The following is a 17,307-nucleotide window of genomic DNA, read 5'->3' on the forward strand; positions in this document are numbered from 1 at the left end:
ATTTGGCTGCAGATTTCACCCTACTCCAAGGCTAAACAATAAATAGGGTAAAATCTGCAATGAAAATTATTTTGCATTACAACTGAATGGGATTTTGAAGAAATTGCTGTGGATTTGCAGTGCAAAATCTGCTCTGCAAATCTGTGATAAATCCATGACGTGAACTTGGCCTTTGGGTCTAAATCTATATGAGACCAATATTCAGATTATCCATAATGAAAACATCCACAATTTAAATTGACCTGTGGTGTGGAATGAGTTTATTCTGCACAATGTCATCTTTTCACTGTGGCAACGTATATCGTAAGTCATGTGGATATACACTATATAATATAGAAATATTGTTTGCTATGAAAAGCATGACAGACTACGTAGGCAGAAAAAGATTGGAACAATTATATGAGTAGTGAAACATTCAATTGCTGCTTACTTCGCATTATTGAGTTTTTCGTCATCAATTAGGTCTTCTGTTTTCAGAATGTCATAGTTAATGGATCCCGGCTGTATAGCATCAATTAAATCCAATACTGGCATACTACTGCTGATTTTACTATCCTGTTTAAAGAATACATTTTATTAATACAGTTAGCATCATGTTAGGTGACTTTCCCACAAATATATTTTGTTTTCAATATTACATATATATATATATATATACAGTACAGACCATAAGTTTGGACGCACCTTCTCGTTTAAAGATTTTTCTGTATTTTCATGACTATGAAAATTGTAAATTCAATTCACACTGAAGGCATCAAAACTATGAGTTAACACATGTGGAATTATATGCTTAACAAAAAAGTTAAGAATATAACTGTGGAGTTGGTTTTTAACCGTTTGTGCAGACACATACATATTTGTGGCCTGCTGGAGGTCATTTTGCAAGGCTCTGGCAGTGCTCCTCCTGTTCCTCCTTGCTTAAAGTCGGAGGTAGCGGTCCTGCTGCTGGGTTGTTGCCCTCCTACGGCCCCCTCCATGTCTCCTGGTGTACTGGCCAGTATCCTGGTAGCGCCTCCAGCCTATGGACACTACGCTGACAGACACAGCAAACCTTCTTGCCACAGCTCACATTGAGGTGCCATCCTGGATCAGCCGCACTACCTGAGCCACTTGTGTGGGTTGTAGAGTCCGTCTCATGCTACCACGAGTGTGAAAACACAACCAACATTCAAAAGTGACCAAAACATCAGCCAGGAAGCATTGGTACTGAGATGTGGTCAGTGGTCCCCACCTGCAGAACCACTCCTTTATTGAGGGTGTCTTGATAATTGCCAATAATTTCCATCTGTTGTCTATTCCATTTGCACAACAGCATGTGAAATTGATTGTCAATCAGTGTTGCTTCCTAAGTGGATAGTTTGATTTCACAGAAGTTGGATTACTTGGAGTTATATTCTGTTGTTTAAGTGTTCCCTTTAATTTTTGAGCAGTGTATATACTGACAATGACCCCAAACATACCTCCAGGCTGTGTAAGGGCTATTTGACCAAGAAGGAGAGTGATGGGGTGCTACGCCAGATGACCTGGCCTCCACAGTCACAGACCTGAACGCAATTGAGATGGTTTGGGGTGAGCTGGACCGCAGAGTGAAGGCAAACGGGCCAACAAGTGATAAGCATCTCTGGGAACTCCTTCAAGATTGTTGGAAGACCATTCCCGGTGACTAACTCTTGAAGCTCATCAAGAGAATGCCAAGAGTGTGCAAAGCAGTCATCAAAGCAAAAGGTGGCTACTTTGAAGAACCTAGAATATAAGACATATTTTAAGTTGTTTCACACTTTTTTAAGTACATAATTCCACATTTGTTAATTCATAGTTTTGATGCCTTTAGTGTGAATGTACAATTTTCATAGTCACGAAAATACAGAAGAATCTTTAAATGAGAAGGTGTGTCCAAACTTTTGGTCTGTACTGTATATATATTGTAGCGTTTCACCCACTACGTGTCTTGGGGGACACTCGCTTGGCAGCAGAATAATCATAGACAGGCACGTTTTTTCAGATAAACAGTCCATGTGGTTTATTATACTCTCAGCATAAACCACTGTAGGCCATGTTACGTATCACAGACCTCACATAGTCCTTTACTTCATCATATATGGCTTTACAAAGCATTCATTATTTAAGCCTGTATCTCTACAGTCACCGGGTGACTGCACAGTTCAGCAACTGTCCTATGTTGGCGCACACGGTTCTTTTCCCCATACCAGGGGTTACCTCTTAGGAGCTCCTGCTCCACAGGTTGACTCCATGTCAGTCCTGGCTTTGCCAGAACAGAAGCCGTCCCAGGCTCTGTAGGTATACGGTCTCTAGGTGCTTCTAGGACGCCTCCACTCCCAGGAGACTCCAACACTGACCATCCAGGACTTACAGCACACAGGCCACTCAGTGCCAAAGCCCAACCATGTGCTATTCAGGAATTCCCAGGATTTCCAACAAAGGCTTCCAGGACCTTGCACTTGGACCACTCAGATCCAAACACAGGAACCATGTGACCCACACCCTGGTCACATTACATACCCGTAACCACTCCCTTGGGTGGGAGGGTGGTTGTGCGTGGCTAGTTTGACCCGCCCATCTCTCATAACTAGCCCTGCCAGTCTCCCATTAGAACTAAACATTTACATGTGGGACTACAGGTCCCAGACCACAACAAAACTTTAGACTGACAGCGCAGAGTGTCCTCCTCTGCGACACACGTACCGGCCATCTACAAATCTGCCGGACTTTGTCTCATCCCAATTATGCCTCCAAGTGCATCTTGAAGTGCACACGCAGCGGCCCCTAGCTGTAACATTGGTCACTGCACCACAATATTTATATATATATACAGTTATATGAAAAAGTTTGGGCACCCCTATTAATCTTAAGCTTAAAGGGCCACTGTCACCCCCCTCCAGCCGTTATAAACTAAAAGAGCCACCTTGTGCAGCAGTAATGCTGCATTCTAACAAGGTGGCTCTTTTAGTTTTAGGTTCAAGTATACCCCAAATAAAGCGTTTTTATACTTAGCCACAATTCCTGTCTCTAGCCAGGGAGGCGGGTCCTCACTCCCCAGCTCTAACCGCTCCTCTGCCGTCACTCCAATCTTCCTGCACTTTCGGCGCCGCCCCCTCAGCGCTGTGTACGTTTCAAAACCGGCGCCTGCGAAGTGTACTGCTGTGCTGCGCAGACGCAGTAAGCTCTGGCCGTCTGACGTCCCAGCCAGGCTTGCAGACTGCGCCTGTGCGGGCATTGCGGCTAGTCACCTTTGGAATCCCCGCCCCGCACTGTGTTATGCATTATGCACAGTGCGGGGCGGGGATTCTAAAGGTGGCTGGCCGCAATGCCATCGCAGGCGCAGTTTGCAAGCCTGGCTGGGACGTCAGACCGCCAGAGCTTACTGCGTCTGCGCAGCACAGTAGTACACAGCGCAGGCGCCGGTTTTGAAGCGTACACAGTGCTGAGGGGGCGGTGCCGAAAGCGCAGGAAGATTGGAGTGACGGCAGAGGAGCGGTAAGAGCTGGGGAGTGAGGACCCGCCTTCCTGGCTAGAGACAGGAGTTGTGGCTAAGTATAAAAACGCTTTATTTGGGGTATACTTGAACCTAAAACTAAAAGAGCCACCTTGTTAGAATGCAGCATTACTGCTGCACAAGGTGGCTCTTTTAGTTTATAACGGCTGGAGGGGGTGACAGTGGCCCTTTAACCCCTTACCGGCATCGGACGTACTATACCGTCCGATGCCGGCTCCCCTGCTTTGATGCAGGGCTCCGCGGTGAGCCCGCATCAAAGCCGGGACATGTCAGCTGTTTTGAACAGCTGACATGTGCCCGCAATAGGTGCGGGCAGAATCGCGATCTGCTCGCACCTATTAACTAGTTAAATGCCGCTGTCAAACGCAGACAGCGGCATTTAACTACCGCTTCCGGCCGGGCGGCCGGAAATGACGTCATCGCCGACCCCCGTCACATGATCGGGGGTCGGCGATGCTTGTATATTGTAGCCATAGAGGTCCCAGAGACCTCTATGGTTACTGATGAGCGGTGGCTGTGAGCGCCACCCTGTGGTCGGCGCTCACACCACACCTCCATTTCTGCTACATAGCATCGATCAGCAGATCGCTGCTATGTAGCAGAGCCGATCGTGCTGTGCCAGCTTCTAGCCTCCCATGGAGGCTATTGAAGCATGGCAAAAGTTAAGAAAAAAAGTTTAAAAAAATGTAAAAAAAATAAAAAAAACATAAAAGTTTAAATCACCCCCCTTTCGCCCCAATCAAAATAAATCAATAAAAAAAATATCAAATCTACGCATATTTGGTATCGCCGCGCTCAGAATCGCCCGATCTATCAATTAAAAAAAAGTATTAACCTGATCGCTAAACAGCGTAGCGGGAAAAAAATTTGAAACGCCAGAATTACGTTTTTTTGGTCGCCGCGACATTGCATTAAAATGCAATAACGGGCGATCAAAAGAACGTATCTGCACCAAAATGTTATCATTAAAAACGTCATCTCGGCATGCAAAAAATAAACCCTCAACCGACCCCAGATCATGAAAAATGGAGACGCTACGAGTATCGGAAAATGGCGCAATTTTTTTTTTTTTTAGCAAAGTTTGGAATTTTTTTTCACCACTTAGATAAAAAATAACCTAGTCATGTTAGGTGTCTATGAACTCGTACTGACCTGGAGAATCATAATGGCTGGTCATTTTTAGCATTTAGTGAACCTAGCAAAAAAGCCAAACAAAAAACCAATGTGGGATTGCACTTTTTTTGCAATTTCACCGCACTTGGAATTTTTTTCCCGTTTTCTAGTACACGACATGCTAAAACCAATGATGTCGTTCAAAAGTACAACTCGTCCCGCAAAAAATAAGCCCATGGCCAAGGCACATGGCCAAATTGACGGAAAAATAAAAAAGTTATGGCTCTGGGAAGGAGGGGAGCGAAAAACGAACATGGAAAAAGGAAAAATCCCCCGGTCATGAAGGGGTTAATGTTTTATAAAAATTGTTTGTTTTTTTGCAACAGCTATTTCAGTTTCATATATCTAATAACTGTTGGACACAGCAATGTTTCTGTCTTGAAATGAGGTTTATTGTACTAACAGAAAATGTGCAATCTGCATTCAAACAAAATTTGACAGGTGCATAAGTATGGGCGCCCCACCAGAAAAGTGACATTAATATTTAGTAGATCCTCCTTTTGCAAAAATAACAGCTTCTAGTCGCTTCCTGTAGCTTTTAATGAGTTCCTGGATCCTGGATGAAGGTATTTTTGACCATTCCTCTTTACAAAACAATTCCAGTTCAGTTAAGTTTGATGGTCGCCGAGCATGGACAGCCCTCTTCAAATGATCCCACAGATGTTCAATGATATTCAGGTCTGGGGACTGGGATGGCCATTCCAGAACAGTGTAATTGTTCCTCTGCATGAATGCCTGAGTAGATTTGGAGTGGTGTTTTGTATCATTGTCTTGCTGAAAGATCCATCCCCTGCGTAACTTCAACTTTGTCACTGATTCATGAACATTATTGTCAAGAATCTGCTAATACTGAGAGGAATCCATGCATCCCTCAACTTATCAAGATTCCCGGTGCCGGAATTGGCCACACAGCCCCAAAGCATGATGGAACCTCCGCCAAATTTTACTATGGGTAGCAAGTCTTTCTCTTGGAATGCTGTGTTTTTTGGCCGCCATGCATAACGCCTTTTTGTATGACCAAACAACTCAATCTTGGTTTCATCAGTCCACAGGACCTTCTTCCCAAAAAAATTGGCTTCTCCAAATGTGCTTTTGCATACCTCAGCCAACTCTGTTTGTGGCGTGCTTGCAGAAACGGCTTCTTTCGCATCACTCTCCCATACAGCTTCTCCTTGTGCAAAGTGCGTTGTATAGTTGACCGATGCACAGTGACACCATCTGCAGCAAGTTGATGCTGCAGCTCTCTGGAGGTGGTCTGAGGATTGTCCTTGACTGATCTCACCATTCTTCTTCTCTGCCTTTCTGATGTTTTTTTTATCCTTCCCCTGAACAACTATGTTGAATAATCTTTGTTTTCAGATTATTAGACAGTTGTTTTGAGGAGCCCATGATGTCACTCTTCAGAGGAGATTCAAACAGGAGAACAACTTGCAAGTGGCCACTTTAAGTAGCTTTTCTCATTATTGCATACACATGGCTATGAAGTTCAAAGCTCAATGAGGTTAGAAAACCAAAAAAAGTGCTTTAGTAAGTCAGTAAAAAGTAGGTAGGAGTATTTAAAACAAGAAAATGATAAGAGTGCCCATACTTATGCACCTGTCAAATTTTGCTTGAATGCAGATTGCACATTTTTTGTTAATACAATAAACCTCATTTCAAGGCAGAAACATTACTGTGTCCAACAGTTATTAGATATATGAAACTGAAATAGCTGCTGCTGCAAAAAATTTTTTTTATAAAACATTAAGCTTAAGATTAATAGGGGTGCCCAAACTTTTTCATATAACTGTATATATATATATATATATATATATATATATATATATATATATATATATATATATACATATACATACTGTATATATATACAGCTCTGGCTAAAGTTAAGAGACCACCACATCAAAACCCTGTCATGGGCAGCCCATTCTCCAGACCTGAACCCCACTGAAAACCTCTGGAATGTAATCAAGAGGATGATGTATAGTCACAAGCCATCAAACAAAGAACTGCTTACATTTTGATGCTAGGAGCAGTGTGAAAGATTGAAGGAAACCATGCCAAGACGTATGAAAGCTGCGATTAAAAATCATGGTTATTCTAGAAAATATTGATTTCTGAACTCTTCCTGAGTTAAAACATTAGTATTGTTGTTTCTAAATGATTATGAACTTGTTTTCTTTACATTATTTGAGGTCTGAAAACACTGGTGATTTTTTAAATTTTTTTGACCATTTCTCCTTTTCAGAAAAAAAAATTATTGCTTGGAAATTTCGAGACCTGTTGTCAGAAGTTTATAGAATACTAGAAGGCAGCCCGATTCTAAAGAATCGGGAGTCTACAATCCATAAATACTTTATTTATTCAAATGTAAGAATAATACAATTAATAAATAATAGTAAGAAAAAACAAAACATGGCTGCACTCACCAGCTCTTGACAATTCTTGTTATTTAAGGTACAGTTACACAGGATCCATGAACATGCTTATGAGGGGAGGGATGAAAGACATCAGACGACAACTTTGCGTGTTGTGGGCAGTGTCAGGTAGTAGGAAAATAGCCAGTTAATAATAGGCAATAGTTCTTTGCAGGAATGCAGATATTAATAAATAGGCAGTTTATATTGCAGAGAAATTGCTGGGCAATAATGGACAATGTCCTTATGTGGCAAATAATAGAGCAATATACCCAATGTGGCAAAGAAGAGGTTAATAAACGGCAGTCTCTCAGTATAACAGTCAGTGAATAATAGGCAGTATATGGAGAAAACACCAAACAAAAGTTCAAAATTGGTGTGAAAATGTCACTGAACCACTTCACAACTAAATATATATAGTTTTGGTAAATGGTATTATCATTTTTTTGACGAAATTCGGCAGGAGCTTGAAGAGCAACGTCACTGGGCCCGCCTCCACGCAGTAGAAACTTGCTGTGAGGTAAAAATTCAAAAATCACACCAAAATGGCGGGCGGAGTGTGTCACAGTACGGCACGTTTCTGATTGGTCGCTCGCAGCAGGCGGCAACCAATCAGACACTGGACACTGTTGACGTCACTTATCTCCGGACATTAGCTCCGGACATTAGCTCCGGACAGGAAGTTGGCACAAATTGCAGGAAGTAGTATTCTAGGCAATTATATATTAGAAAAGAACAATTTACATTTTACTCAAAAATATACCTATAAAGAGAAAAAGCAGACAAACTGAACATTTTGCAGTGGTCTCTTAATTTTTGCCAGAGCTGTATATATTTGATGTGTAATACAGAGACAATGATAATTTAAGGGTTAATTGCTCTGTATCTAATATATAATTGCCTAGAATACTACTTCCTGCAATTTGTGCCAACTTCCGTGGCTTTGTCCGGAGCTAATGTCCGGAGCTAATGTCCGGAGATTAATTGCCTAGAATACTACTTCCTGCAATTTGTGCCAACTTCCGTGGCTTTGTCCGGAGCTAATGTCCGGAGCTAATGTCCGGAGCTAATGTGCGGAGATAATGTCCGGAGATTAATTGCCTAGAATACTACTTCCTGCAATTTGTGCCAACTTCCGTGGCTTTGTCCGGAGCTAATGTCCGGAGCTAATGTCCAGAGCTAATGTCCGGAGATTAATTGCCTAGAATACTACTTCCTGCAATTTGTGCCAACTTCCGTGGCTTTGTCCGGAGCTAATGTCCGGAGCTAATGTCCGGAGCTAATGTGCGGAGATAATGTCCGGAGATTAATTGCCTAGAATACTACTTCCTGCAATTTGTGCCAACTTCCGTGGCTTTGTCCGGAGCTAATGTCCGGAGCTAATGTCCGGAGCTAATGTCCGGAGATAAGTGACGTCAACAGTGTCCAGTGTCTGATTGGTTGCCGCCTGCTGCGAGCGACCAATCAGAAACGTGCCGTACTGTGACACACTCCGCCCGCCATTTTGGTGTGATTTTTGAATTTTTACCTCACAGCAAGTTTCTACTGCGTGGAGGCGGGCCCAGTGACGTTGCTCTTCAAGCTCCTGCCGAATTTCAAGTATATATGGATTCTAGACTCCCGATTCTTTAGAATCGGGCTGCCATCTAGTAATGTATAAATGTATTGAAACATGCATTATGCAATAACTTCATCTTCTATCTAATGGAAGACAACTCACCAGGAGATATACCTTTAAAAAATAAATCTTTATTGGATCATTTAAAAATCAACTAACTATAGCAGACGTGAATTCTTAAAATATGATTATGGAAGACGAGCATTAAAATTGTGAAAAGATTATTTAAAGCACCACTCCAGCATTTTTTTGGAGAGGTGCTTTAAATGTAAGCCCCTTGCCCGGGGGTCATATACGCACCCTTCGACATCTTCACAGTTTTTTCAGTGCTATTCCGGTCCTACTGTACCATCTTGTGAGCCCAGCTTCTGACTGGCCGGAAGTCAGAAGCTACATCAAAAGAGCACACTGTAAGCCTATGAGAGCCAGAACGAGATTCTCATAGACTTGTATTGTAAAGTGACTTCAGCGCCCCTCCATGAAACACTGCAGCTGCGGGTAGGTCACTTTTTGCTGGAGACTGACGGGAGCGGGGATGAAAGTGGATGGAAACGCCGAAATGTATCAGACAGGGGGCATGGAACTTACATGTGAAGCGCCACTCCAGTGGTGCAATAAAAAAAATGCCGGAGTGGTGTTTTAAAATAAACATTTATCAATGTGCCTTCTGAATGCCATGAGTATGTCATCAGTATTGCATGTCTATTACAGAAAGAACCATGGTTGTTTGTTTCGTCCTAGAAGACAGGCCAATATTCTTAAGGATTGATAAAAATTCAACTTTCAGTAATCAAAATGCTCCTCTGTAAGCAGAATTGATACTGATATGGAACAGCATACGTCTGTAATCACATTACCTAGAGTACAAGCTGGTGGATAAAATCTGAGCTACGTTTTAGGTCAGACCTTATTTTGAAAATGAGGTTCAAACTACAAAAGCATAAAACAGTAAATGTAATCTGATGACAGGCGGCGGGACATCTTCTAGGGTCCTCCCATGCTAAGACGGGAAGCCCCTCCTGCCTCTATTCAGTTAAAGGAGTTTTCCTTTATTCAGATACAGATGAGTTAACCACCGGATAGCTTATCAATATCGGATTGGTGGCGGCTGTTACTCAGCATCCACACTGATCAGCCTCTAGGAGGTCTGGCAGCAATCCGATGTGATGGAGTACCTGGCAGCAGCCACTAAACAGCATGATGGAGCAGTTCCATCTCACCTCACCAGAACTCCTACCCCACCGGTGTGATTTTGGTGGAGGTGCCAGGTGTCGCCTCACTACTCCCACACACTGATCTGATGCTGATAAACTATCGCATGGATAGGTCATCAGTATTGAATTAGTTGAAAATTCTAGCATAGGACATGTAATATGATTCATTGATATTTCAAACATGGCGGTTTTTGGAAAGGCAGTGCACGTTGAGTAATTGTCCTCCCTGCACATGGTGGGATGTCAGTCGCGTTGCGCTGGACATGATCTCGGCACGCTGTAGCACGGGGATCAGACCAGGACTAGTCCACTACCCCCAGGAAGGGAGAATTTACCATTGTTTTTTATCACACGCATTTAGCTATAACTCATGGGTTATTACAAACATCAGTATATCAATAGCTGTTAAAGCGTTTCTAAAGGCTCCTGAGGGTAAATCCGGCTGTCAGGTTCCCTTTAACGATTTTAAATTCAAATGGATTTTTATATGCTACATTTCATGTCCATTGTGGCCTCCTATGTACAGTATGTAAGTTTTACCTTGAAGCCAGTGATGGTTGTTGACTTGCCAGCCTGTTGGAGTGTTTCATTCACCCAGCTAATAATTGTGTCATCATTAACTTTCTGTCCTCCTCCAATGTCCTCCAGGATATTCAGTGTATATCTGAAAGATAGGTCGGTTTAGATGTTGATAAGTATACCATATTATATAGTATTAAAGATAAGACTTACCAACAATGTAATCCACAGTCCCAGTGTCCATGTCTAACTGATTAAATATATTTTAATCACTGCCTGATTTCTCCCCTCAGTCCCAACCTAAGGCCATGATCACACATGCGAGAAACACGTCCGTGTCTCGCATGTGAAACCCAAGCTCTGGCGCCTGAACTCCAGAGCGGAGCATGCGGCTCCATGTGTTCCTATGCGGTCGCACGCTCTGCTCCAAAGTGCCGGCGCCAGAGCTTGGATTTCACATGCGAGACACGGATGTGTTTCTCGCATGTGTGATCCCGGCCTTAAAGTCACCCTCCACCCCAGACACAATCTGACCATACATTTCTAATGTATAGCTTTGTGCATTGCGCCATAACTGGTTCACTTACCAGTTGTTTTGGTCTTTGTGGTCATGTATTAGTTTTGTGTTTGTATTTCATCACTTCTGCCAAGTGTAAGTACGCCTTGTGCTGTCATTGCAAATTGAAGAATTTTTTAACTGTATTGTCCCACAAATGAACACCAAAAATTAATTAATATACCTTCTCATTAACTGCCAGAGCAACGCAAGTGTGAGTGTTCGATTCCCCTCATGCAAGTCCTGTCCAGCAATGCCAACGAGAGAAAATTTTGCCTTGTTCTTCCCTAGGTCTACTGCATAGTTACAGTTTTCAAGCTATAAAAATATGAAAAGATGACAATTATTATGGCGATAATTTCCATAAAAGGAACTATTTAGCTCATGGAGAGTAGTCACCTGGGTGTTGGGCAGAGCAGGAATTTTCCCTGTATAATGACCACAGCCTCTTCATGATGCTAACACACCCCATACTTTCTGGATGGTCACCGGAGGCTTTGGCTACCCCAGATGATTTGCCAGCTCCTCCAAGAGTCCAAAGGTCTCCTCTTTTTCTACGAGCCTTCTGAACATTCTGGGTAGCCTATACACATATGCTATTAGGCCTCATAAACATGGCAAGACCATATGCACACAGCCTGTATGGCAGCATACAAACGTCTGTATCTTTGTACTATAATAGCTACTAAACCTTATTTTTTATTTTATTTTTATACTTTTGTCCAGCATGGAAAGTAATGAAATATTGAAAACCACTTTATTAGGGAATTTATCTTCATTCATGTAAAACAAATGCATGTAAGTGTCTTCCCAACCCTCCTTTTCTGATCAATCTCCCGAAGCAGCTTATCCCTAGAGTTGGGTCTCATTCAAATTTTTTATTTTTTGTCATACAAGTTCTATCCATGGTTTTCACAGAGAGAACTCACACATATACTCTATGGAGCTGTTCACATTTCCATGTGTTTTTATAGACCGAGTGGTCCACACAAAATTATGAAGATATGTCTGATTTTGATCTGAGCATCCAATCTAACTCTTCAGCGCAAGTCTATGGGTCAGTGAAAAAAACACCACTCAGATGCCACCCTAGTGTTGTCTGTTTTTCATAGACTGTTTGTTAGGAGAAGCTTGAAAAACCTCCATAACTGATGAAACTCTGAAAAAACTTTGATGGTAAAAGCTAAACTAAAAAACAGATCAAATTCTAACTGAATACTCTAATGAAACCTTTTTTTGTTTGTAAGTGAAAAATAACTCACGTGTGAATCCTTAGTGAGACCCAAGTGGTGATGGTTTCACTGACAACCAGTAGCATAGGTAGCGGGGGGAGTGGACGGATGCCCCAGGCCCTGTGCTCTGAGGGGGCCCTCCCGGAGCTACGCTACTGTAACTCTATCAGCGTTCACAGCGTGCTCATACAGTTTCACTCTACGGCAGAGCAGGAAGAATCAATCTCCCTGCTCTGCAACCCGGCTGTTATGGGGCTCCTGAGCAGGAGGGGAGGCTCGGTACCAGCACCGGACCCCCGCCAATCATCGCTAGTTCAACTGTATCGGCTGGATGCCGATACAATTGACCGCATTGATGACAGTGGGAGCCTTACGCTCCCTCCCCATCATCCCCCTCTCAGTGTCTCATGTCCCTGACGCAGACACTGACAGCAGGTGCGTTAACATCACTACTCGGCGTCTGCTGTCTGGAGATGTGCGGGCGCCCGGAGCAGCGGAGGAATGTGAAGGAGAGGTAAGTATTTTTTTATGGGGGTGATTTATATTATATAGAGTCTGCCTATGGGGGTGCATTATTCAATATAGAGTGCGCCTATGGGGGTGCATTATACTATATAGAGTCTGCCTATGGAGGGTGTATTATACAATATAATTTTGTCTGCCAATGGGGAGTGCATTAAAATATAGAGACTTATGGGGGCTGTATTATACTATAGACTCTGCCTATGAGGAGTGCATTATACTATATAGGGTCTGCCTATGGGGAGTGCATTATACTATATAGAGTCTGCCTATGGGGGGTGCATTATACAATGTAGAGTCTGCCTATGGGAAAGCATTATGCTATATAGAGTATGCCTATGGGGAGTAAATTATACTATGGAAGCCTATGAGGAGTGCATTATACTGTATGGAAGCCTATGAGGAGTGTATTATACTATATTGAGGACTATCTGGTGCATTATACTATATGGAGGCTATCTAGAGGGTCATCATACAGTGTTGAGATTACATTGAGAGGGCCATCATACAGTGTTGGAATTATCAAACAGTTTGGGGATACTATGGGGTAAGTATACTGGGTGGGTGGTACTATACAGTGAAAGGGCATTATATTGTGTATAAGAGAGCATCATACTCTGTATAGGGGAGCTGTACAGGGGGGAGACTTGGGACAATATTAATATTTTAGAGGGTTTCTTTAGAATTTAGAGGGCACACAGAACCACATAGCAGGTGCAGTAATACGGACACATATGGAAGCAGCGGCTCAGTATTGGGGTATCAGCAGGATGAGGAGTTTGTGCAGGATGGCAATAGTCCCATTGGGGACAGTGCTAAAAATATGAGATGTGAATTATGTTTTTGTTGTAATCTCTGCAGCCGAGGCCTGGCTTGAAGAAGTTGTCATGTCGGTCTGGGCCAGATGGGAAAAGTGAACAATTCCATCAGAAAGAACGTCAGCAGTAAGTCACTATCTGTAACTGTACTGCAATCACTTATATGTACCGTAGGACTGGTATCTACCACTGACCATATGGCAGTAATATCAATATTGGTCTTTATATAGATATTATTTTCAGCAACAGCTCGGTCATCTGCTGAGGTTTTGCTACATCCACTATTAGGGTGCGTCACCCAGTTGTAATCAAGGTTATCTGCTTAGGGGCCCCTGAGAGGCTTCGCCCCAAACTGTATCAGTACTCCAAATATGTACATGCTATGTCAATACAGCAAAAGGCAGGGAAATAGACTGGGAAAGTAATAAAGTAATCTGCAAAGTTTCCTAATCTTTACTGCAGGACAAAATTATTTAAAAAAAATAAGGTTTACTTACTCTTCAAATGGGTTGTCTGGTCCAAATTGATAAGTCTGCAGTCTCACTGTGTGCTGCGGGGATTTGCCTATTTCTGAGCTGGGACCGGAGGATATGTATGCGTTATACATACTCCTGCAAGGACCCATCTAGTGGGCGTGGCCTTGCTCCATACACTTGTATGGAGTGAGGCCACGCCCTCTAGTCAGTCACACCCACTAGATGGGGCATAGCCTTGCTCAGTACAAGTGTATGGAACGAGGCCACGTCCACTAGACAGGCCTTGGCCTGGAGCATGTATAGCGCATACATTCCCTCCAGTCCCGACTCCGAAACCGGCGAATCCCCGCAGCGCACAGTGCATGCTCTGGGGGGATTAATAAGTCTGCAGCCACAGAGTGACTTCAGACTTATTGATTTGGACTGGACAAACCCCTTTAATGCTTTGTACTCTATTTGTAGAAAACCTTATTGATCCAAGAATACAAGCAGTGAAACAGGCATGTATATTACATAAAGGAAGATACCTTCTTCATTTTTTCTCCCAGCTTAGGGTAGGGTGGTTTATTTACTCTATTCCAATCCACAGGTACCTTTATCTTCTCATACAACTGGAATATGACCAGGGCATCTGAGAGGTCACTGGGAAAATGACAATTAATATTCAATTTAATTGATGAACTAACAACAAAGATCAAATTGCCAACATCTCAGTAATTACTTAGTAATTTAGGGATTCTTTAAGTCATTAAACAATAATATGCAAAGGTTTTTTTTTGCAGTAAAATTAGTCCATGAGTAATGTATAGTCTGTTGGAATACCATTGTAAAGCCCCTATTCATATCAGATTAATGCTAGAAAAAACACCAGTTTGGGCAGAACTGGGTAATAATTACAAGGTCAGCTAATGCCAGAGCTGCCTCAGTTCTGCCCATGAAACAAACACTTCATCGGCTGAGCCGAGCATGCATGTCTATGACAAGGTTGCAATGGCTGAAGAAATAGGCAATGTGTGAGAGGGCAGAGGAATTGTGGGAACTGTAGTTCCTCACGTCTGTTTTTTCACCCAACCCAAGCCCTGGCATATATGATAAAGGCGATATACTGCTATACTACTTCTGATCTATGGCTGTGTGATAATTTTTAGACACAGCATACATTGTGCATTTTTTTAATAAACCCCCGAAAAACGTTTTTACAATGTTTCCATCTGTACCTTCCCCCAGATGTTGCCTGTTCTGAGCGCTACCGTTATGTCCTCTACAGATCTTACCTGTACAAATGATTAACTCGCGGATTAACTCCCAGCGAGTTCATCCAGTTCCTGAACGTTCTCTCTTCTCTTGTTTCACCTGCATGAATTATACAATTTCTTTTATGAGAGATAATAATTGACATGAGGTCTCATTGTTATTCCCACTTTTGGCAGGTATTATCTGCCGCTACTGTTTTTATTTTACAGTTGCTTAAATGGAACCTGTCACCCCGTTTTTTCAGATTGAGATAAAAATACTGTTAAATAGGGCCTGCGCTGTGCGTTACAATAGTGTATGTAGTGTACCCTGATTCCCCACCTATGCTGCGAAATACATTACCAAAGTCGCCGTTTTCGCCTGTCAATCAGGCTGGTCAGGTCGGGTGGGCGTGGTCAAATCAGGCTGGTCAGGTCGGGTGGGTGTGGTCACAGCGCTGTTTCTTCCCCAGCTTTACGTTGGTGGCGTAGTGGTGTGCGCATGTCCCAGTGTCCCAGTGCCGAATCCACTTGCGCGCACGTGAATTAACAGCGCGCGATCTGCGCTATTACTGTCTTCGGTGGGGGCGGCCATCTTCCTGGGGCCACGCGTGCGCAGATGGAGTGCTCTGCTGCACGGGGCTTCAGGAAAATGGCCGCGGGATGCCGCGCGTGCGCAGAAGAGATCGCGGCGGCCATTTTCCTGAAGCCGAGTATGCAAACTCGGCTTCAGGAAAATGGCCGCCGCGATCTCTTCTGCGCACGCGCGGCATCCCGCGGCCATTTTCCTGAAGCCCCGTGCAGCAGAGCACTCCATCTGCGCACGCGTGGCCCCAGGAAGATGGCCGCCCCCACCGAAGATAGTAATAGCGCAGATCGCGCGCTGTTAATTCACGTGCGCGCAAGTGGATTCGGCACTGGGACACTGGGACATGCGCACACCACTACGCCACCAACGTAAAGCTGGGGAAGAAACAGCGCTGTGACCACACCCACCCGACCTGACCAGCCTGATTTGACCACGCCCACCCGACCTGACCAGCCTGATTGACAGGCGAAAACGGCGACTTTGGTAATGTATTTCGCAGCATAGGTGGGGAATCAGGGTACACTACATACACTATTGTAACGCACAGCGCAGGCCCTATTTAACAGTATTTTTATCTCAATCTGAAAAAACGGGGTGACAGGTTCCCTTTAAGATGCAAGACTAAGCAGAGTGCCTCCGAAATCACTGACTCCCTGATGTAATTTACCGACTTGTTTCTATAGTCCATGAAAGCAAGCACTTTGGGTGGATTTTACCTTTAAATGGAAACCGTCACCAGGTTTTTGCTACTCCATCTGAGAGCCTCATGATTTAGGTGCAGAGACCCTAATTCCGGCGATGTATCACTTACTGCGCTGCTTGCTGTCATTTTAATAAAATCACTGTTTTATCTGCTGCAGATCTGTTAGTTCTCTGAATGTTGATGTGTGTGTATAACCCTGCCAACACCATTGATTAGCAGCTTGATATGTTCACTGTGCATAGGCAGAAAATTTCCAATCAGTGGTGAGAGCAGAAATTTACAGAGCTCAGGAATATGGAGGAATACATGGTAGCTGGTTTACTAGTCCACTCGTGATCATCTCCTGCTGATAAAACATTGATTTTATTCAAACTACATCAAGCAGCCCAGCTGTAATCAGGATCTTTATCTCTATGTTAAGATTCTCTTCGATTAGGTGACAAAATCCTTGTGACAAATTCTGCCAACACCCAATAGATTTCCTTTCATTCTTCCCTTTGATTTGTCACTTATAAAACTATTTGGTTTGGAGTAGTGTCACTGCACTATGGCACCATCGCTGCTAGTCAGACACATTGTACTTGCACTATCCAGAGTATAAAGTATCACTTCAAAAGGGTTCTCCTACGATTAAATGTTACATTATGCAAAACTAATCTCACAAATATGTGAATTTACCAATTGTCATTGCTGTTCCTTTTTTATTATTGCGCCCCCTAGACTGTAA

General features: G+C 43.2%; 1 protein-coding gene across 2 annotated transcripts in view; it reads right to left on the bottom strand.

The window, feature by feature from the left end:
- The window catches only part of LCP1 (lymphocyte cytosolic protein 1), a 52,637-nt gene that overhangs the window by 749 nt on the left and 34,581 nt on the right, over positions 1 to 17,307 (bottom strand). For both annotated transcript variants that reach the window (XM_069758271.1, XM_069758272.1), the window contains exons 11-15: positions 15,331 to 15,409; positions 14,584 to 14,698; positions 11,193 to 11,326; positions 10,474 to 10,597; positions 431 to 555 (exon numbers count right to left, since the gene is read on the bottom strand). In XM_069758271.1, the coding sequence (XP_069614372.1) occupies positions 431 to 555; positions 10,474 to 10,597; positions 11,193 to 11,326; positions 14,584 to 14,698; positions 15,331 to 15,409 (577 nt within the window). The remainder of the gene's footprint in view (positions 1 to 430; positions 556 to 10,473; positions 10,598 to 11,192; positions 11,327 to 14,583; positions 14,699 to 15,330; positions 15,410 to 17,307) is intronic.

Source organism: Ranitomeya imitator, chromosome 3, assembly GCF_032444005.1.
Source record: "Ranitomeya imitator isolate aRanImi1 chromosome 3, aRanImi1.pri, whole genome shotgun sequence".
In the NCBI taxonomy this organism is placed as follows: domain Eukaryota; kingdom Metazoa; phylum Chordata; class Amphibia; order Anura; family Dendrobatidae; genus Ranitomeya; species Ranitomeya imitator.